This window comes from Arachis stenosperma, chromosome 3 (genome assembly GCF_014773155.1).
Source record: "Arachis stenosperma cultivar V10309 chromosome 3, arast.V10309.gnm1.PFL2, whole genome shotgun sequence".
NCBI classification, from domain to species: domain Eukaryota; kingdom Viridiplantae; phylum Streptophyta; class Magnoliopsida; order Fabales; family Fabaceae; genus Arachis; species Arachis stenosperma.
Window position 1 is genome coordinate 154,310,010 of NC_080379.1, and position 22,795 is coordinate 154,332,804.

Below are 22,795 nucleotides of genomic sequence, written 5' to 3' on the forward strand. Positions count from 1 at the left end.
CTGCCATTGACTTCTCATTACATTATTCCTCGATTTTCGGATCCAATTAATTAGCACTTCACAGCATAATGGGTTTTCTTGGTATAAGTTTCCAAAGCCGACAGACACTAAACTCCAACATCATAATAATGAGTCCCTTCTTTCTACTGTCATTACTCCTTTACCTTCCTTGTTGCAACTCACTTCACACCATAACACCAAACCAACCTCTCAAAGACGGCGACCTTCTTGTCTCCCAAGGCAGAGGAACCTTTGCACTCGGTTTCTTCAGCCCTCAAAATTCTCAAACCCGCTATCTTGGGATATGGTTCAACAACATCTCACAACAAACCGTTGTTTGGGTTGCCAACAGAGACACCCCTCTTAACACCACTTCAGGTCATCTCTCCATCAACAACCATGGAAACCTCGTACTCCACGACCCTAACCCTCTTTGGTCCTCAAACGTTTCTGTCCCATCTATATCTACCAACGCTTCAGCTAAGCTCTTAGACACGGGAAATTTAGTTTTGACCATCAACAACAATAACAGCGACCAAGTCTTGTGGCAGAGTTTTGATTACCCTGGCAACACTTACCTTCCCTACATGAAGCTCGGGTTCGACCGTAAAACCGGATTGAACCGGTTTCTAACGTCATGGAAATCCCAGAACGACCCGGGAACCGGCAACGCGACATACAGGATGGACCGGACCGGGTTGCTGCCGCAACTGTTTCTATACACGAACAATGCTCCCTTGATGCGGGTTGGGCCGTGGACGGGTCTAAGATTGAGCGGGGCAGCGGAGATGACTCAAGACTTCATCTTCAGCTTCTTCTTCATCGACGATTCAAACGAGGTTTCATCAATCTACAGAGTGAACGACCCAAACCTGCTTTCGATCTCTGTGCTGGAGGAAACCGGGTACCTAAGGCGGTTAGTATGGCAAGCTCACGAGGGGAAGTGGTTCGAGCTCTGGAACGGTCCACGGGAAGAGTGTGACCACTACAGAAGGTGCGGGTCGAATTCCATTTGTAACCCTTATCATGAAGAGACGTTCTTGTGCGAGTGCTTGCCAGGATTCGAACCCAAGTCGGAGAGAGAGTGGTATCTGAAAGACGGGTCAAGTGGGTGCGTGAGGAAGGCCAACGTGTCCACGTGTCGAAGCGGGGAGGGGTTTGTAGAGTTGGCGCTTGTGAAGGCGCCGGATACATCCAAGGCCAGCGTGGATTTTGGGCTGAGTATGGAGGAGTGTAGGGATACGTGCCTTAGGGATTGTTCTTGTGCTGCCTATACTAGTGCTAATCAGAGCTCAAATACCGGTTGCATTACCTGGCATGGAGATATGGAAGATACTAGAAAGTTCTCCCAAGTCGGACAAACTTTGTTTCTACGTGTCGATGCACTAGAATTGGGTACGTACGTATGGAAAAGATACTATCTTCTTCTTTTTGTTATGTTCTTATTATTTACATTTGCAGCTAAATATTCCAAGCACTACAATGACCATGCTTCTCTTGGCAAGAAAAAGATGGCGCTTATTTTAGCGCTTTCTATTTCCTTCTTCATGTTTTTGGTCGTCACAATCCTCATGTACTTTTTCAAGGTTAGGAAGCAAGTTGGTAAGTCAATTCTTATTGTATCAAATTTCTTGTAATATAGATAGACACATTTCATATTTGAACTTATTTTTCTTTCTTTCTTTTTTGCACATTTGATGATAGGTAGAAGAAGGAATCACAAGCATTCTTCCTTTCGTATTCACGTTGAGGAGAATCTACAAAATTTTGACAACACAAAAGATTCAGATTTGCCACTACTATTTGATTTAATCTCTATCACTTCTGCAACTCACAATTTTTCTCCTACTAACAAGCTTGGTCAAGGTGGATTTGGTTCTGTATATAAGGTATCTCTCCTTTAACATATCTCAATTCTATAATATATTTGGTATGAAACTCTAATTTTAAACATCGCCACTAATATATATAGAAAATACAAGAGAAAACTTATGTAGATTAATCAAGTTTAGAGAAAATATTAGCAAAATATTTTTTTTTTCATCAAAGTTGTCTCATTTTTAATCTTCATCGATAAAAAATGATTGAATAAGTATATATATATATATATATATATATATATATATATATATATATATATATATATATATGAAAAAATACCAGATAGAAAGTGTTACGGTAGGTAACCGGAGATTAGCCCAATGGACGGCGTTCGACGGCCCAAGTGTATAATGGAGGAGAACTCCGGGTAGGTCCGCAACTCGGGAGGCTCCGTCCGACTTGTGCTCGCGTGTGAATGGGGGGTGGTACCTGCAAGGACACTCCGATGCCTAAGTTAGCAAGGGTGTAAGCAGGTCTTAGAGAGTATTGGACTTAGAGATACCTGAGGGGTGTCAGTGTATTTATAGTGGTGAGCCCATAACCACCGTTGGAGTAGTGCCGTATCTTTAGGGTAGTAACCGTCCCATTATCTTAGGGAGGTTAAGATATGGCTTTATGAAGTGGTTAGAGAGATTTCAGGGGCGGTTACTCATTTGAATGAGTGTTTATCTGCCAGCTAATCTCATAACCGACTTCTTCGTTCTAAGTCGTGGTTGACACCGACTTCTTGAGTGGAGGTGGGTGCTTTGCTAGGCTTAATCTATTGGATCAGGCCTTTCGATTGGACCTGGGCCCTTAACATTGAGCCAGGGTATGAACAGTGCCCCTATTTGAGCCCAAGATCCTTTTAAGGCTTGGGTTCAAGTATTTAACTCGGGTTCGTAGCCGACCTTCACGGGTTTTGAAACCGACGTGATTTCCGCGACCTTTTGTTTCTGACAGTTACGTCAATTCAAGCGTCGTGTCCGTTGAGGGATCATTTAGGGATTGAGGACTTTGGTAACGGTGCAGTCTCATTAATGACTGTCTCGTTTTTACCATTATGCCCCTTAGCCTATTTATAAATGCTTTCCCTCTCTTTCCATTTTCCGTTTCTGCGATCTTTCAAACTTCTCCTTATCCTGTTCGTGCTGCATCCTTGCATTCAAAAGATTTCTGTTCTTCTCCAACCTTCATTTTCGGATAAAGGTTAGTTTTGCTTTTTCCATGTCATGCCTTATGTTTGCATGTTTTTGTTTTGTAAGTGGATAGGCTGGCCTGTAGATTCTAGCCTCGTGTCTTTCCTCTTTAGGGGCCGTATTTTTTGATTTTTTCTTTTTTCCCTTTTGTAGGTTTCTGCCACTTTTCTTTATATAAAAAATGGCTTCCGTAGACGTTCTTTCTCAGTGGATAGATGTTACGGTCCTTGGGGAGGAACCGTTGGTCGACGCTGAGTTCATCACTCATCTTCGTACTCATCACAGGCTCTGTACTTCAGAGGAGGACGAGCCCAAATATGAACTGATAATCCCGGGTCCTGAAGACCGGGTCTGTTTTGGGAGAGAAAATGAGGAGGCCCCTCATTTTTTCTTTATGTATGAGTGCATGATCACCCGTTTGGGTGTTTTTCTTCCTTTCTCAGATTTCGAGACATCTGTTTTGCATTATTGTAATGTTGCCCCTACTCAACTTCACCCCAATTCTTGGGGTTTTTTGAAGATTTATCAGTTTATAAGCCATGCTCTGGACTTTCCGACCTCCCTAAAGATTTTCTTCTTTCTCTTCCATATGACTAAGCCCTTTAGTGGGCTGAACAACAAACAGCAATGGGTATCCTTCCGAGCCATACAAGGTCGGAGGATTTTCACCCTTTTTGACGAATCTTTCCATGACTTCAAAAACTTCTTTTTCAAACTTCAAGCCGTAGAGGGTCACCACCCCTTTTTTCTGGATGAGCATTCCTCCCCCCGCTTCCCCCTTTATTGGTCGCCGCCCTCCTCTTGTGAAAAATATGGTCCCGATGACCTGGATGAGGTGGAGGCGGCCATTGTAGGGTTTTTCCGAGAAGCGTGGGGGAGGTCCCCATATTTGGATACCAGAAAAATTCTTCAGGGAACACCGACTTTCGTTCAATCTCAACTAGGTAGTGCATGCATTCTTTATTTCCGAGTTGTTTCCGCCGACTTACATTTTACCGACTTGTAACTTGGTTGTTTCTTTTGTAGATATGGCAAAAAAGAACGCTCAGGAGGCCTACCAAAGGGTCCGGGAAGCCAAGGCGAAGTCTCGGGCTAGGTCCGGGGCGGTCACCTCTCCTCCTCCTCCACCGCCTCCTCCTAAGAACATTGGCACTCCTTCTCAACCCATTGTTATTTCTTCTTCGAGTTTGCCTCGACCACCCCCTTCTGCCCAAATTCTCTCCGAGCCCGAGAAGAAGAAGCGCAAGACTTCAGAGTCTGGCTCTTCTTCCATCGATGGTGGGGTTAAGGCGGATGCTATGGCATTCGTCCGAAAGAACATCTATCCTTTTATCAGTATGGATGATGTTTCTGTTCGAAACCACCTCACCATCATGGCTGAGGAGAGTTTTAAGGCGGCGGGTGTTTGTGGCAAACTTTTGGACATTTTTGAGAAGGCTCCCCTCAGCTCTTTGGGGGCATCCTCGAGGGTTGAGGAGTTAGAGGGGAGGCTTCTTATTTATGAAAGACATGAGAAGGAGTTGAAGGAAGAGAGAGATAAGTTGAGGAAGGAGAGGGATCACCTGAAGGAGGAGGAGGGTAAGCTGCGGGCCCAATGCACTTTGGAGGTGAATCTGAGGAAAACGGCGCAAGACAGCTACCACAGCTTATTTCAAGATATTGTGGCCGTGAGGAAGGACTTGCTGAATTCTCGGAGCGCATACACCGAGTTGGAGGACTCTATCGCCGAGGGTGCCGAGGAGTCTTGGAGAATTTTCTTGGAACAAGTCAGAGTTATCGCTCCCGACTTGGACCTTTCTCCTTTACATCCCGACAAGGTAGTTATTGATGGTGCCATCGTGTATCCTCCTGCTCCCGAGGTTGTTTCCGAGTCGGACCTGAAGACTCGGGGGCAGAGGATTATAGAGTCTCCTCCTCGTCCTAAGGATGCCTCGGGTTCTTCCTCCGTTCCTCCGGCTGGTCCTGGTGGCGTCCCTCCTGGTGGTGGTGATTCCTCTACTCCGATTAAAAAATGACTTCTTTATTTTTATGGCTATATGGGGGCCCGGCCTGTGGGTCCCCCCTTTTTTAAACTTTATTTATCTGTTGGTGCTTGCGAACAATTTCTCTTTCTGGCCTTTTAAGGCCGTAAACAAAATATTCCAATCCGTACCCTTTTTTGGATAAGGGTTTTAAAAATAAATGCCCTTTTTTGGATAAGGGTTTAAGTTACCTTGTGCGTGCACATGCTTTTCTGTTTTGGATATGTTTGATCTTTTCTGAAAAAACCTTTTGCTAGCTTGTATTGTTTTCTCAAGCCCTTTTCGTTCAAAGGTTTGTATGCAACCTTTGAACTTTTTCCAGGTTTTGATATCTCTTTTGTTTATCCTTTATACTCAACTTTTGCTTTAGTGAGTTTTTATGACTTAGGTTATTTTTGCGATGCGTTTTTCATTTACTCGAAATATATCCGAGTTTTTCTACTCGGGTTCTTGTCTTTGACTTATGAGTCGGACTGTTCCCGAGTTTAATACGATCAACTCATATAACCTCTTTACACCGACTTGTACCTCGTCGTTTTATCCTGACGACCATGTTAGGTCGGTTCATGGGATTTTCACGTTTTGTCGAGCTTAAGTCGGTGCGTTTCGTAGAAAGACTTATAAAAAATAAAGGAGGATATTTAATAGAGACATAGTAATGAAAAAGATCTTTATTAGTTGGGAAGGTACCTTTTTGCTACTAAGGGTCTTGATAGCCTATTTTCCCTTAGCCTCTACTATGATGCCTCGTTAAAAACCCTTCTCCAGAAAAAACCCTTTTCTTTGGGAAAAAATCGTGAAGTTGGGAAAAGAGTACATCAGGGAGTAGAGTTCGCTTTTAACTGTAGTACCTTTTCATATTATAAGCGTGCCACGACCTTGGTAGCTCAGTGCCATTTAGGTCGGTTACTTTATAATAACCTTTTCCTAAGACTTCTTTGACTTTGTATGGTCCCTTCCAATTTGCGGCGAGTTTTCCTTCTCCCGATTTGTTGACTCCGATGTCATTTCTAATTAGGACCAAGTCATCTGTGGCGAATGTTCTTCGAATGACTTTTTTGTTGTACCTCGTAGTCATTCTTTGCTTCAGTGCAGCTTCTCTTATCTGGGCCCCCTCTCGGACTTCGGGGAGTAAGTCGAGCTCCTCTTTGTGCCCCTGTATATTTCCGACCTCGTCGTGGAGAATTACCCTTGGGCTTTGCTCACTGATTTCTATTGGAATCATGGCTTCTACGCCGTAGACTAATCTGAAGGGCGTTTCTCCTGTGGCAGATTGGGGAGTTGTCCTATAAGCCCATAATACTTGAGGGAGCTCTTCAGCCCAAGCTCCCTTTGCTTCCTGTAGTCTTTTCTTTAATCCTGCCAGTATGACTTTGTTAGCTGCCTCGGCTTGCCCATTGGCTTGTGGGTGTTCTACCGAGGTGAACTGGTGCTTGATTTTCAGACTGGCTACTAGATTTCTGAAGGTCGCGTCGGTGAATTGGGTTCCATTGTCTGTGGTGATGGAATAAGGTATTCCATACCTTGTGACGATGTTTTTGTAGAGGAACCTGCGACTTCTTTGAGCGGTGATAGTAGCTAATGGTTCTGCTTCTATCCACTTTGTGAAGTAATCTATTCCCACAATCAGGTATTTGACTTGTCCTGGTGCTTGGGGAAAAGGACCTAGCAAATCCATTCCCCATTTTGCAAAGGGCCAGGGAGAAGTAATACTGATGAGCTCTTCTGGTGGAGCCACGTGGAAATTTGCATGCATCTGACATGGTTGACATTTTTTCACAAATTCTGTGGCATCTTTCTGCAAGGTTGGCCAGTAGAATCCAGCTCGTATTATTTTTCTGGCTAGTGACCTTGCTCCGAGATGGTTCCCGCAGATCCCGCTATGTACTTCCTCCAACACCTCGGCGGTTCTTGAGGTCGGTACGCATTTTAACAATGGTGTTGATATTCCTCTTCGGTAGAGGACATTTCTTACCAAGGTGTAATGCTGTGCTTCCCTTCGGATTCTTTTGGCTTCCTTTTCCTCCTTAGGGAGGATGTCGAATTTCAAGTATTCGACTAAGGGATTCATCCATCCGAGGTTTAAACCGACTACCTCAAGTGCCTCCTGCTTATCTTCTGTTTTTGCAACTGAGGGTTCTTGGAGGGTTTCCTGAATCAGGCTTCTGTTGTTTCCACCTGGTTTGGTACTTGCTAACTTGGATAGGGCGTCCGCTCTGCTATTTAGATCCCGAGTTATGTGTTTTACCTCGGTTTCTGCAAAGCGCCCAAGGTGCTCCAAGGTTTTTTCCAAGTACCTTTTCATACTGGGGTCCTTTGCCTGATATTCTCCGCTTATTTGGGAGGTCACCACTTGCGAGTCGCTGTAGATCATCACCTTTGTAGCGCCAACTTCTTCTGCTAACTTTAATCCGGCTATCAAGGTTTCATATTCTGCCTGATTGTTTGAAGCCGGAAATTCAAATTTTAAGGAAACCTCTATCTGGGTTCCTTTTCCATCTACCAATATTATGCCTGCGCCGCTCCCTGTCTTGTTGGAGGATCCGTCTACATAGAGTTCCCATGTAGTCGGTTTTTCCTCTTGTTCACCTGCATATTCCGCAATGAAGTCGGCGAGGCATTGGGCCTTAATTGCTGTCCGAGTTTCATATCTCAAGTCAAACTCGGAGAGCTCTATCGCCCATTGAACCATTCTCCCTGCAACATCCGTCTTTTGGAGGATTTGCTTCATGGGTTGGTTCGTACGGACTCTTATTGTGTGAGTCTGAAAGTAAGGTCGTAGTCTTCGCGAGGCTATTACTAAGGAGTAGGCAAACTTCTCTAGTTTGTGGTACCTTAGTTCAGGGCCTTGTAGGACCTTACTGGTGAAGTAAACCGGGTGTTGCCCGACCTTGTCTTCTCTGATCAGAGCTGATGAGACAGCCCTGCTTGCCACGGATAGGTATAGGACAAGGTCTTTTCCCGGTACTGGTCGTGTTAAGACAGGAGGTTGACTTAAAAATCTTTTGAACTCTTGGAACGCCTCCTCGCATTCCGGAGTCCATTCAAATTGGCATCCCTTCCTCAATAAAGAAAATAGTGGAAGGGATTTCAGTGCCGATCCTGCCAAAAATCTGGAGAGGGCTGCTAGTCGGCCATTGAGCTGTTGGACCTCTCTCAAACAAGTCGGGCTTTTCATTTCTAGGATGGCTCTGCATTTGTCGGGGTTGGCCTCAATCCCTCTCTGTGTTAGCATGAACCCTAGAAATTTTCCTGCCTCGACCGCGAAGGCGCACTTTGCAGGATTTAGTCTCATCCCATGCAACCTTATGGTGTCAAAGACCTGTGAGAGGTCGGTTAAGAGGTCGACTTCTTCCTTAGTTTTTACTAGCATGTCGTCGACGTATACTTCCATTAGGCTCCCTAGATGGGGGAAAAACACTTTATTCATCAGCCTTTGATACGTGGCTCCTGCATTCTTTAGTCCGAATGGCATGACCACGTAGCAATAGTTGGCTTTAGGTGTGATGAAAGATGTTTTCTCCTGGTCGGGTTCATGCATCAGGATTTGGTTATATCCCGAGTAGGCATCCATGAATGATAGGTATCGGTACCCCGAGCTGGAGTCCACCAGGGTATCAATACTCGGTAGAGGATAAGGGTCCTTAGGACATGCCTTATTCAAGTCGGTATAGTCGACGCACATTCTCCATTTACCATTCTGTTTCTTGACTAGCACTACATTGGCTAGCCACGTCGGGTATTTGACCTCTCTGATAAAACCGGCTTGCAGGAGCGCCTGTACTTGCTCTTCTATTATTAATGCTCGTTCCGGGCCGAGCTTGCGTCTTCTTTGTTGTACAGGTCGGGACCCTGGGTAAACCGAGAGTTTGTGGGACATGAGCTCGGGATCAATCCCGGGCATGTCGGAAGCCTTCCATGCGAAGAGGTCGGAATTAGCTCTTAGGAGCTCTCCCAACCTTTGTTTTAGGGTTTCCCCTAGGTTGGCTCCTATGTAAGTGTTTTTTCCTTCCTCCTCACCGACTTGTATCTCTTCGGTTTTTCCTCCCGGGTGGGGTCACAGTTCTTCCTTGGTCCTTGTGCCGCCTAGCTCTATGGTGTGGACTTCTTTGCCCCTTCCTCTCAGATTTAGGCTTTCGTTATAGCACTTCCTTGCCAATTTCTGGTCTCCCCTCACCGTTGCTATTCCTCCTGGAGTCGGGAATTTCATGCAAAGGTGAGGAGTCGATACCACTGCTCCCAGGCGATTAAGGGTAGTTCTGCCGATTAAGGCATTGTAGGCTGACCCTTCATCGATGACTATGAAGTCTATGCTCAAAGTCCTTGATTTTTCCCCTTTTCCGAAAGTGGTGTGAAGGGGTAAAAATCCCAGTGGTTTTATTGGCGTATCCCCTAACCCATATAGGGTGTCGGGGTAAGCTCTCAACTCTTTTTCATCTAACCCTAGCTTGTCGAAGGCGGGCTTGAAAAGGATGTCCGCCGAGCTTCCTTGGTCTACTAGGGTTCTGTGGAGATGGGCGTTGGCTAGGATCATAGTTATCACCACGGGATCATCATGCCCGGGGATTATCCCTTGCCCATCTTCTTTTGTGAATGATATAGTGGGGAGGTCGGGTGTTTCATCCCCGACCTGATAGACTCTTTTCAGATGTCTTTTGCGAGAAGATTTGGTGACTCCACCTCCCGCAAATCCTCCTGAGATCATGTGGATGTGTCTCTCAGGGGTCTGTGGTGGAGGATCTCTCCTGTCCATATCATCTCGCTTTCTCTTTCCATGGGTGTCTGACCTCTCCATGAGATATCTGTCAAGCCGACCTTCTCTAGCCAGCTTTTCTATCACATTTTTGAGGTCGTAACAGTCGTTGGTGGAGTGACCATATATTTTATGGTACTCGCAATACTCGCTGCGACTTCCCCCTTTTTTATTTTTAATAGGTCTTGGGGGTGGCAGCCTTTCAGTGTTGCAAATCTCTCTGTATACGTCCACTATAGAGGTCTTTAGAGGAGTATAAGAGTGGTACTTCCTGGGCCTCTCGAGACCGAGCTCTTCCTTCTTCTTGACTTCCCTTTCTCTCTCCCTAGAGGAGGAAGTGGGTCCAGGTCGCGAACTCAGGTCTCTTAGCTTTGCATTCTCTTCCATGTTGATGTACTTCTCGGCCCTTTCTTGTACATCACTTAGAGAAACGGGGTGTCTTTTAGATATGGACTGTGAGAAGGGGCCTTCTCTAAGTCCGTTGACTAACCCCATTATTACTGCCTCTGTGGGCAGGTCTTGGATCTCTAAACATGCCTTGTTGAACCTTTCCATATAGGCTCGTAAAGACTCTCCGACCTCCTGTTTTATTCCCAGGAGGCTCGGTGCATGTTTTACCTTATCTTTTTGAATTGAGAACCTCGTCAAGAATTTCCTTGAGAGGTCTTCAAAACTAGTGATGGATCTTGGGGGAAGGCTATCGAACCACTTCATCGCTGCTTTCGATAAAGTGGTCGGGAAAGCCTTGCATCTCGTAGCGTCGGAGGCGTCAGCTAGATACATCCGACTTTTGAAGTTGCTAAGATGATGCTTTGGATCCGTAGTTCCATCATAGAGGTCCATATCAGGGCTTTTGAAGTTCCTTGGAACTTTTGCCCTCATTATGTCCTCGCTGAAAGGATCTTCTCCGCCTGGGAGTTGATCTTCTCCTTCATCGCGGGAATTCTTGAGGGAGGATTCTAGCTGCAAGAGTTTTCTTTCTAACTCTTTTCGCCGTTCCATCTCTTCTTTAAGGTACCTTTCGGTTTCCTTTTGCCTCTCCCGCTCTTGTTCCAATTGCTCCAGGCGGCTATGGACCAATCCCATTAGTTCAGCTACGTGAGCTGGTCCGCCTTTTTCTGATTCACGCCCATCTGAGGAATTTACCTTCGGATTCTTTACTCCGGAGGTACCCTCTCTGTGTTGATCATTGTCTTGATGTTGGGCTGTGTCTTCATTGTCATTGCCCATGTCTAGATTCTCTTGCTCAGAATCTGTTTCGACATGGCCTTCTTCGTGGGATCTATCTGCCATCGAGGGATGATCTCGCGGGTCCCCGGCAACGGCGCCAATGTTACGGTAGGTAACCGGAGATTAGCCCAATGGACGGCGTTCGACGGCCCAAGTGTATAATGGAGGAGAACTCCGGGTAGGTCCGCAACTCGGGAGGCTCCGTCCGACTTGTGCTCGCGTGTGAATGGGGAGTGGTACCTGCAAGGACACTCCGATGCCTAAGTTAGCAAGGGTGTAAGCAGGTCTTAGAGAGTATTGGACTTAGAGATACCTGAGGGGTGTCAGTGTATTTATAGTGGTGAGCCCATAACCACCGTTGGAGTAGTGTCGTATCTTTAGGGTAGTAACCGTCCCATTATCTTAGGGAGGTTAAGATATGGCTTTATGAAGTGGTTAGAGAGATTTCAGGGGCGGTTACTCATTTGAATGAGTGTTTATCTGCCAGCTAATCTCATAACCGACTTCTTCGTTCTAAGTCGTGGTTGACACCGACTTCTTGAGTGGAGGTGGGTGCTTTGCTAGGCTTAATCTATTGGATCAGGCCTTTCGATTGGACCTGGGCCCTTAACATTGGGTCAGGGTATGAACAGAAAGGTTGAAATATTTTTTATGAGAATAGAGAATAAATAATTAGAGTAACAATAAACAGGATAAGGTAGAATTTGCATCTAATTATAACTTTATTCACGTATTGAATTTTTTATTAAAATTCAACTCTATTGTATTTGCAGGTTTATAATATGTTAATTCTAAATTTATTTGCTCTTAATTTAAAAGTATTTAATCTTATTACTCAATAATATAATGAGATCTTAGAATTATAATTTGATATTTATATATCATTAATTAAACAGATTTGTTTTTTATATAAATAAAAGTATTAAATTTTTAATTAATTTAATAAATAAATTTTTTTTATATAAATAAAATTTTTTGGTTTGACATTCATCCTAACACATTATATATATATATATATATATATACATTGCGGGTTAAATAGGGGTTGACAATTCTCTTTCGACCGGTTTGAGTATATGCGGATAAAGTTGTTGCTGCCATCCCTATAAATAAGTAAATAACTAGTTAACATGTTGCTTAATTAAAAGAATATAATTTATAATAAAAATAAAAAATTCAAAAAAAATATATTAAAAAAATTTACAAATATTTCAGGGTTGCTTAATTGATGGAAGAGAAATAGCAGTAAAACGATTATCCAAAAATTCAGGTCAAGGAACCGAAGAATTTAAAAATGAAGTTACCTTATTAGTGAAACTTCAACACAGAAATCTTGTGAGACTATTGGGTTGTTGCTTTGAGAGAGAAGAAAGAATGTTGATTTATGAATATCTTCCGAACAAAAGTTTGGACTTCTTTATATTTGGTAGGCTGTCATTCTCTATCTAATTTGATTGTTAACATTATTCTTCTATTAGTTCATTTACTAAAAAGAAATTGAAATTCCATGGTTCATTTTCAGATGAAACTCAAAGATCATTACTAAATTGGGATCAACGTTTTGAAATTATTTTTGGAATTGCTCGAGGAATATTATATCTTCATCAAGATTCGAGACTAAAAATAATTCATAGAGATCTAAAGGCTAGCAATGTTTTACTGGATGCTGCAATGAATCCCAAAATTTCAGATTTTGGAATGGCTAAAATATTTGGTGAAGATCAAATTCAAGCAAGAACAAGAAGAGTAGTTGGAACATAGTAAGTGTCGTAAGCTTATAATAACCAAAAACAAAGGAATTAATTCGAATTACCTATAATATTTTGACATATCTTAGTGGATACATGTCACCAGAATATGCAATGGAAGGACAATATTCGACAAAATCAGATGTTTTTAGTTTTGGAGTTTTACTTTTAGAAATTGTTGCCGGCAAAAGGAACACAGACCATGATCAAGGACGATCCTCCCCAAATTTAATTGGATACGTAAGTGGTCATGTCTTAAATTGTTCAATCTATCAAATGAACTGAATACTATTGGTATGACTCAATTGGAGATTTTGCTATGTGTTGGTAGGTGTGGATACTTTGGACAGAAGGAAAGGCCTTGGATATAGTAGATTCATCACTTGGGCAGTCTTATCCTTCTGCTACAGTTTTGAGGTGCATTCAAGTTGGACTATTGTGCGTGCAAGAAAATGTGAACAATAGACCATCCATGTTAGAAGTTATTGTCATGCTAGGAAATGAAGCACCCATTCGCCAACCCCAAAAACCAGCATTTTTATTCAGCGACAACCGAGAGCTAGTGCAAGAGCCATCAGCAATAATGGAAGATGGATCTTCATCAGTAAACGAAATAACAACAAGTACAATCTTTGGCCGTTAAACATGACTATCCTTGGCTCCTTCAAATGAGAAACTCAGACCGTGTCATAGTAGCTAGAAACTTTGTAACTAGCATTAATCCGAATGAACTTTTCATGTGACAAAAAGAACTAGATTGAAGTTTCCCTTACGCGGCCATTTAGTGATCTCTAGGTACTATAAATGTATTATTGATTGTTAATTATTGGATATATAAAAAATGATAATAAAAAGGAACCAGAGAAAAATGGCAACCTAAACTGATCCCATGCATGCATCAAATGTGACAATCTCGCCAGAGTGACTCTACAATAAATCCTCCATTAATGTACAAATGCATTAGTAGGAGATGCGAAATAAAGTTGTTCTTGCAAAGTCAGTTAATTGTTAGTTGGCCACCGGGGTTTTTTTTAAATATTGAGGATTAAATTAATAATTAATAATTCAGTTCAAGACTGCATCCACATTATTGCCATTTAGTTACAAAAATACAGTTTAATCGGCAAACAAAAATGCTATTTATACAAGATTGAGGATTCTCTAAATCTACAAGACTACCTTGAGAATGCTGAACATTCAGATTTACCATTATTTGATCTAAGCTCCATTTCTTCTGCAACTGATAACTTCTCTCCCTCTAATAAACTTGGTCAAGGTGGTTTTGGTTCTGTATATAAGTTAATTTTCTTTTAACAATTAAATTTCTTCAAATACTATAACCGTTAATAGGTGTTTTAATGCATTGAGTATCCAGTAAGTGAAATTCACAATGATTTTAAAATAGGAGTAAAACATATAAAAAGTATGGACTTAAAAAGACGTAAATTTGATACTGTAACATTATCTTAAGGAAAATATTTAAGTCTAACATGTTGTTTGACAAAATAATGTGTTTGTTTGGGTGTCATCAAGTTAATAAAATAAAGATATTTTAAAATTTTTATTTTTTTATTTTTTTATTTTTTAACGTGTTTGACAAATTTTTAGTAGTAAAAGTAAAAACATTTTATTTTTATCTTTTTATTTAAAAGTTTGACGAAAAAAGTATTTTTTTCAACTAACTCCTTTATGCAGGTAATGTAGTCAGAAACATTTTTGGAGGACATCTCTAGTTATAGTTTTACCAAAACAGTATAAAAAGGTTTGGTTCCACCACAAGTGGAGTTATTTGCCTGGTTTGTACTGATAGGAAGAGTGAATACCAAAAAAAGATTGCTTAGGCTAGGTATTATTAGTCATGGTGATAACAGTGTGTTTTGTGTAAAAAAGATGTCAAACATATCTATCACTTGTTTCTTGGTTGAGTTTACCTGACAGGTGTGGTGTGTGACTTTGGGAGGCTGTGGTCTATTTCGGGGTCACTGAAAGAACATTTTGAAAGTTGAATAGGAGTTGTTAACAGGAAAGAGGAGTGGAACAAGTGGCTCATATGTGTTTTTGGAGTTATTTGGAATGTGTGGTTAGAGAGGAATGGACGGATCTTTAATAACAAGGAATCTGGAGTAGAAGAGGTGTTTCACATATCCTTAGCTAGTTACAGTCTTACAGAGAAAGGTGTAATTTGGATCCCTTTTGTTGTTGATGGCAATGCCGAAAATAACATTAGAGATTGTTTCAGACTTCTATTCTTTGCTTGTTGTTGTTTGAGACTATGTTCGAGACTTTGTCGTTCTAATTTATTGTGTTGAGCTCTTTTGTTCAAAAAAGAAAAGTAAAAGCCTTAGAAAAAAAACATCTTTTTTAGAAGCTACAATTTACATATTTTTTTTAAATAATTTTTTTTAAAAAATATTTTTAACATAATAAATAAACAAAAAAATATTTTTATATTATTATATCCAAACATAATTGATAAATAAAAAAAAAATTTGTAAGAGATATTTAAATATAAAATTACTTTTACTTTTTTTTGTGTACAAATCTAAATCATGTTTGTCTTGATTATGAAACATGCAGCCATCACCAATAAAACTACTATCCATACAAAATATGAAAATTTAGAAAAATATTTTAAGGAGTTTATGAAGGATTACGAGTGTTCATAACACGCAGCGGAAGTAATAAAGTAATCCTATTGATCTATTTTGTGCTTAAAATTTTATTGAAATAAGATGGGTTAGATGCCAATACCTGAGTACCCTAGTGAATAAAGCTTTCTCCTTCGATGGTACGAAGGTACTATGTGTATCCACACCGAGACTAATCCTTGTTGTCAACTCTTTGACCAATGGATTTAACTGAGAAGTTTCTTGCAACTCCTTACACCAGCAATTCTTCACTAAGAATTTAGAATATTTGTGTATGTGGAGGTAAAAAGAGAAAACTTATATTTTCTTTCTTTTATCATATACACATATATAGTATGAGATTGGTGACTGATTTGTGAATCAAATTACAACTTAATTTGAGACAAAATCAGTTAGGATCTTATCCATATTTAAAACTCATCATAGAATAAATAATTAATTATTTAATATTCTCAATTATAATATTATTATATTCATGGTGCTAGCAAAGAATATAATAATACTCCATTTGAATTAATATAATTATTTATTTGATCTAATCAAAATAATAATTAAATAATTATTTACCAAGGATTAGAACACTCGTTAGTGTGTGACCCCATAGGTTCAATACTAAGCGGGTAGTATATTAGTCATACTAAATTTACTAATCAAGGTTGGCGTCTAGCAACGCTCTTTGACGACCCGATAGTATGAAGTAATAATATTTTTTACTAAGAACCCAAGATGAATAAAAATATAACTCCTTCCATCTTTTCAGCTCTTGGCTAACTTTTAGAGTACGGTTTGATTGTCAAACTCTAACTTGTTACTATTATTATAATGAATTATGAATGACTTAAGAAACTCATTTCTTAATTCATTCAAACCCCTTGGCCAAGGCATTGTTTATTTCATTCATTACAATCGTAGAGCTCAAACTCATTACCATAGTTGATGGATTCCATTTTGACTAATCATTAATTCTACAAGTATTTAAATCATACCCAATGTCCATTCAACTAACACCGTAGGGTGTTAGGTGTCCAGAATCAAAGTATAACAAATACATTGTTAATTACTATGATAGTCGCAGGTCAAAGGAAAATTCTAATATTATGTTCATCATAAGAATATCCTATTGACAAATATACGGTAATTATAACCATTAGGAATTCTTAGAGTGAGTCAGTTCAATGGTTATATCTCTATATATACCATTTATATATATAATTCAACAAATGAGATCTTATTAATCTTCATCCAATGAAGACTATTATATATATATATTAATCTATCCGAATCACTAATGTCCCATTTTTAGTGATTCTACGATTAAGAACAATTTAAATTAAAAGTACTCAAAAAACGTATATCTCATTATTACGATCCCTATCGTAATTATTCGTTTCTAATTTTTAATTAAGGACACTATCATAAATTATAAAAGTTTATTCTTATAAAAAGGAATAATAATAATAATAATTCATGATAGTATTTTGTTGGACATACACACTTATCTCCAACAATCTCCCACTTGCACTAGAGCCAATGACAAATTGGATCTAGGGCATACATGTATTTCCAACAAAATCTCCCACTTGCACTAGAGCCAATCAGTCATATATTTCAATCCCAATTCCCACATGTGCTTATCAAACTCTTTTGATCCAAGCGCCTTAGTGAATGGGTCTGCTGCATTATCCTTCCCTGCAACCTTTTGAATTTCAACGTCTCCACGTGCAACGATCTCTCTTATCAAATGATACCTTCTCAAGATATGCTTAGATTTTTGATGTGATCTTGGCTATTTTGCTTGTGCAATTGCTCCATTATTGTCACACAGTAACGGAAGTGGTTCTTTAATTGAAGGTACCACACCAAGCTCGTTTATGAACTTCTTCATCCACACAGCTTCTTTAGCAGCCTCACTTGCTGCTATATACTCAGCTTCAGTCGTTGAATCAGCTACAGTAGCTTGTTTGGAACTTTTCCAACTCACTGCACCACCATTTAAGGTGAAAACATAACCTGAAGTAGATTTGCTATCATCTTTATCTGAGGCAAAACTTGCATCAGTGAATCCTTTTGGTATAAGTTCAGAATCTCCATAGATGAGGAATTGGTCTTTGGTTCTTCTTAAATATTTAAGAATGGATTTAACCACCTTCCAATGTTCCTCACCGGGATTTGCCTGATATCGACTGGCTACTCCTAGCGCATATGCGACATCAGGACGTGTACATGTCATGGTATACATGATAGCTCCCACTGCACTAGCATATGGTATTCTACTCATGCGTACTCTCTCTTCAGAAGTTTTAGGACAATCCTTTCTGCTGAGAGTAATTCCAGTGCCTATTGGTAAATAGCCCTTTTTAGAATTTTCCATGTTATACCTTTTCAAAATGGTATCAATGTACATAGACTGTGAGAGTCCAAGCAACCTTTTAGATCTATCTCTATAGATTTTTATTCCTAGAATATAGGCTGCTTCTCCCAAATCTTTCATGGAGAATTGTTGAGATAGCCAAGTTTTGGTATTTTGCAATGCTGGTACATCATTTCCTATTAGTAATATGTCATCAACATAGAGTACTAAGAAAATGATTGTACTCCCACTAAACTTTTTGTATATGCAAGGATCCTCTTCACACCGGATAAAATCGAACTTTTCGATTGTCTTATTAAAACAAATGTTCCAACTTCTAGAAGCTTGCTTTAGCCCATAAATGGCGCGTTGTAGCTTACAAACTTTACTATGATCAGACGGAAGTGTGAAACCTTCAGGTTGTGTCATGTACACTTCCTCTTTGAGTTCTCCATTAAAAAAATCTGTTTTCACATCCATTTGTCATATTTCATAATCATAGTATGCTGCTATAGCAAGTAGAATCCGAATAGATTTAAGCATTGCCACAGGAGAAAATGTTTCTTCATAATCTATTCCCTCCTTTTGACGGTATCCCTTGGCAACTAGACGGGCTTTATAGGTCTCTACCTTACCATCTGCTCCAATCTTTTTCTTGTAAACTCATTTGCAACCAATAGGTTTTATGTCTTTTGAGGGTTCAACCAAAGTCCAAACATTGTTGATCCTCATAGACTCTATTTCGGATTCCATGGCACTCTGCCATTTTAGACTTTCGGAACTTTGCATTGCCTCTTCATAAGTCTTAGGATCATTATCATCATAATCGATCCCATTTTCCACATCATCTTGCACCATTAGGTTTAGCCTTAGTGGTGGACGATGTTCTCTTGTGGACCGTCGAAGAGGTAGTTCTTGTACCAAATTTGGAGGTTGTTGAACCGGTTCCAAAGGTAGTTCAAGGATTGGTTCATTAATCTCTCTTTGAACTACTATTGGTTCGTTATCCTCAACTCTTGAAGATGATAAATTTGGTGTTAGTTTAAGTACATCCAAAATTGGTTGCTCAACTTGAATTTCATATTTTTGAGCTTGTACTATTTCATTGGTTTCTTGAACTTCATCAAGTTCTATTTCTTCACCTTGTCTTCCTTCAGAAAGAAATTCCTTTTCTAAAAAGGTTCCACCTCTTGCCACAAACACTTTGTGGTCAGAAGGGTGATAGAAATAATAACCCATTGTTTCTTTAGGGTAACCAATGAATCTACATTTATCGGACCTAGCATCAAGTTTATTACTTTGCAATTTCTTAACATATGCTGGACATCCCCAAACTCTAATGTGTTTGAGATTTGGTTTTCGTCCTTTCCATATCTCATACGGTGTTGAAGAAACTGCTTTAGTGGGTACTTTATTTAGCAAATATGCTGCTGTTTCTAAAGCATAGCCCCATAAATTCAATGGAAGATCAGTAAAACCCATCATGGATCGAACCATATCTAATAAAGTTTGATTCCTCCTCTCTGAAACACCATTGTGTTGTGGGGTACCAGGAGGTGTCCATTGAGAAAGAATCCCATTTTTTCTTTAAGTACTCAAGAAAATGATCATTTAGATATTCTCCTCCTCTATCAGATCTAAGCACCTTAATGCTTTTACCTGTTTGATTTTCAACTTCACTGCGAAAAATTTTGAACATTTCAAATGACTCAGATTTGTGTTTCATAAGATACACAAAGCCATATCTAGACATATCATCAGTGAAAGTGATAAAATAATAATATCCTCCTTTGGCTTGAATTTTCATTGGTCCACAAACATCTGTATGTATTAGTCCCAATAATTTTGTAGCCCTTTCTCCATGTCCCATAAATGGAGTTTTGGTCATTTTTTCTTTGAGACAGGATTCACAAGTTACATATGATTCATAATCATATTTGTTAAGGTAACCTTCTTTATGTAACTTAGAAATCCTTTTTTCTCCTATATGACCAAGTCTACAATGCCAAAGATATGATTCATTTACTTGATTATTCCTCTCTCTTTTAAGAGTAGAAACATGCATGACAGAATTACCATTTAAATCGGGAAGAATATAAATGCCATATTGGAGATAGCCATTTACGTATAAGTCATCACCATAATAAGTAGAACAAATGCCATTTTTAATATTAAAATAAAAACCATGTTTGTCCAACATAGAAACAGAAATAACATTTGCAACAAAATTAGGAACATAATGACAATTCTCCAATACTAATGTCTTGCCCGTAGGCATTGCTAAAGAAATAGATCCTATAGCTACAGCAGCAACATTTGCTCTGTTCCCGACTTGAAGGTAAGTTTCTCCCTTCTTCAGCCATCTACTTACTCGTAGTCCCTGCAACGAATTGCAAATATTATGAGCACTTCCGGTATCTAATACCCATATGGAAGAATTAATAGTAGCCAAAGAAATCATGAAAACTGTTTTCAAGTATGTCTTACCTTCCTCTTTGGTTTTCAAAGAAGCAAGGTACTCCTTGCAGTTTCTTTTTCAATGACCTTTGTCTTTACAATAAAAGCATTCAGCATCATTTTTGTCAGCCTTTTTTTGCTTGCCCTTGGGTTTGGTCACACCACCCTTAGGTGCCATGGGTTCTCTTTTAAAATTATTCTTTCCATTTCCTTTTGCTTTCCACTTTCCTTTCTTCTTAGAAGAGCTGCCAACTACCATAGCAACTCCTTTCTTTTTCTCAGATGCAATTTGATTCTCATAATCAATTAGCATGTTGAGCATTTCATGAAGATCACAGCTTACTTTGATCATATTAAAGCTAACAATGAATTGTGAAAAAGTTTCTGGAAGAGATTGCAAGATCAAATCTTGTGAAAGTTCTTTGCCCAATTTGCATCCCAACTTCTCAAGTTGTTCAATAAGATCAATCATCTTAAAAACATGGGGTCCAACAGGAGAGTCCACATCAAGTGTGGATCTAAACAAAGTTTTGGACAATTGATATCGGGCTGTCTTACTTTGTGCACCATACATCTTCTTAAGATGTTCAACAATAGTCGGTGGATCCATATCCTGATGTTGCCTCTGAAGATCAGAACCCATGGATGCCAAAATGATGCATTTGGCAGTAAGACAATTTTCCAAGTACTTCTCATAAGTCTTGGTTGCCTCATTATCAATACTTCCATCCTCTTTAGGAACTGGGGCCGTAATAGCAGGCTTATCGATTATATCAATTAGCCTTTCATGCATGAGAACAATTCTCAAATTGCGATACCAATCATCATAATTGGCTCCAGCCAATTTGTTATTTTCAAGTATGCCACGCAGTGATAGAGCAGACATATTATTCATGAATCTAAAAGGAAGAAAACAAATATAAGTACGTATTCACACATACAAATAACACTTTCTACAATAATTATTATTATAGAAAATTAAGAAATCTTTTATTTCTTAAAAAAATATATATTTAAAATCATGAATGAGTATCTTGGTTGTCAAGTCATTACTCATACAATTTTAAATAGATGATTAAATGTATCACATACAATTTTAATCCCAAATAATTACCTGGTTGTCAGGTTATTATTTAATTAAATTATATTTTATACCCCTAGGTTGTCTAGGTTCAAGTAAAAATTAATTCATTCCATGTATCAAATACATATATAAATTTTATCCTTGAGTACGAATCTCCTGGTTGTCAGGTAACTCCTCGTAAACAAAGTATAAAATTTATTTATCCCTTTTTTCCTTTTAGTTTTATTTCATAAATAAATAAAACAATAACAACAGTATGTTCCTTAACATACATATAATTTTATCCCACATAAATTTATAATTTTGACAATGGCATCTCATACCATTATTAGGAATCACATTCACTATAATAATAAAACTTAAATTAATCCTATTAATTATGAAAATTTTTGCAATAAAACTTTAAACACAAAAGTGCCATTGCTCTGATACCACTGAAGGATTACGAGTGTTCATAACACGCAGCGGAAGTAATAAAGTAATCCTATTGATCTATTTTGTGCTTAAAATTTTATTGAAATAAGATGGGTTAGATGCCAATACCTGAGTACCCTAGTGAATAAAGCTTTCTCCTTCGATGGTACGAAGGTACTATGTGTATCCACACCGAGACTAATCCTTGTTGTCAACTCTTTGACCAATGGATTTAACTGAGAAGTTTCTTGCAACTCCTTGCACCAGCAATTCTTCACTAAGAATTTGGAATATTTGTGTATGTGGAGGTAAAAAGAGAAAACTTATATTTTCTTTCTTTTATCATATACACATATATAGTATGAGATTGGTGACTGATTTGTGAATCAAATTACAACTTAATTTGAGACAAAATCAGTTAGGATCTTATCCATATTTAAAACTCATCATAGAATAAATAATTAATTATTTAATATTCTCAATTATAATATTATTATATTCATGGTGCTAGCAAAGAATATAATAATACTCCATTTGAATTAATATAATTATTTATTTGATCTAATCAAAATAATAATTAAATAATTATTTACCAAGGATTAGAACACTCGTTAGTGTGTGACCCCATAGGTTCAATACTAAGCGGGTAGTATATTAGTCATACTAAATTTACTAATCAAGGTTGGCGTCTAGCAACGCTCTTTGACGACCCGATAGTATGAAGTAATAATATTTTTTACTAAGAACCCAAGATGAACAAAAATACAACTCCTTCCATCTTTTCAGCTCTTGGCTAACTTTTAGAGTACGGTTTGATTGTCAAACTCTAACTTGTTACCATTATTATAATGAATTATGAATGACTTAAGAAACTCATTTCTTAATTCATTCAAACCCCTTGGCCAAGGCATTGTTTATTTCATTCATTACAATCGTAGAGCTCAAACTCATTACCATAGTTGATGGATTCCATTTTGACTAATCATTAATTCTACAAGTATTTAAATCATACCCAATGTCCATTCAACTAA

The 22,795-nt window shown here is 38.9% G+C and overlaps 1 protein-coding gene across 1 annotated transcript; it reads left to right on the plus strand.

Annotated features, from left to right (window-relative positions):
• Positions 1-535: 535 nt before the first annotated feature.
• Positions 536-13,599, plus strand: LOC130970595 (G-type lectin S-receptor-like serine/threonine-protein kinase RKS1). Its single transcript, XM_057896723.1, has 7 exons — positions 536-1,395; positions 1,462-1,602; positions 1,705-1,889; positions 12,279-12,489; positions 12,586-12,823; positions 12,901-13,051; positions 13,143-13,599. The coding sequence occupies exons 1-7, from the start codon at positions 588-590 to the stop codon at positions 13,452-13,454; spliced, it is 2,046 nt and encodes a 681-aa protein (XP_057752706.1). The 5' UTR covers positions 536-587; the 3' UTR covers positions 13,455-13,599.
• The last annotated feature ends 9,196 nt before the right edge of the window (positions 13,600-22,795 follow it).

Excerpts from the sequence above, each read along its gene's own strand:
- LOC130970595 (XM_057896723.1), top strand. The coding sequence starts at position 588 with ATGAAGCTCGGGTTCGACCGTAAAACCGGATTGAACCGGTTTCTAACG. Across the intron at positions 12,490-12,585 it reads TTTGGACTTCTTTATATTTG|ATGAAACTCAAAGATCATTA; the intron begins GTAGGCTGTCAT and ends GTTCATTTTCAG. Across the intron at positions 12,824-12,900 it reads AGAAGAGTAGTTGGAACATA|TGGATACATGTCACCAGAAT; the intron begins GTAAGTGTCGTA and ends GACATATCTTAG.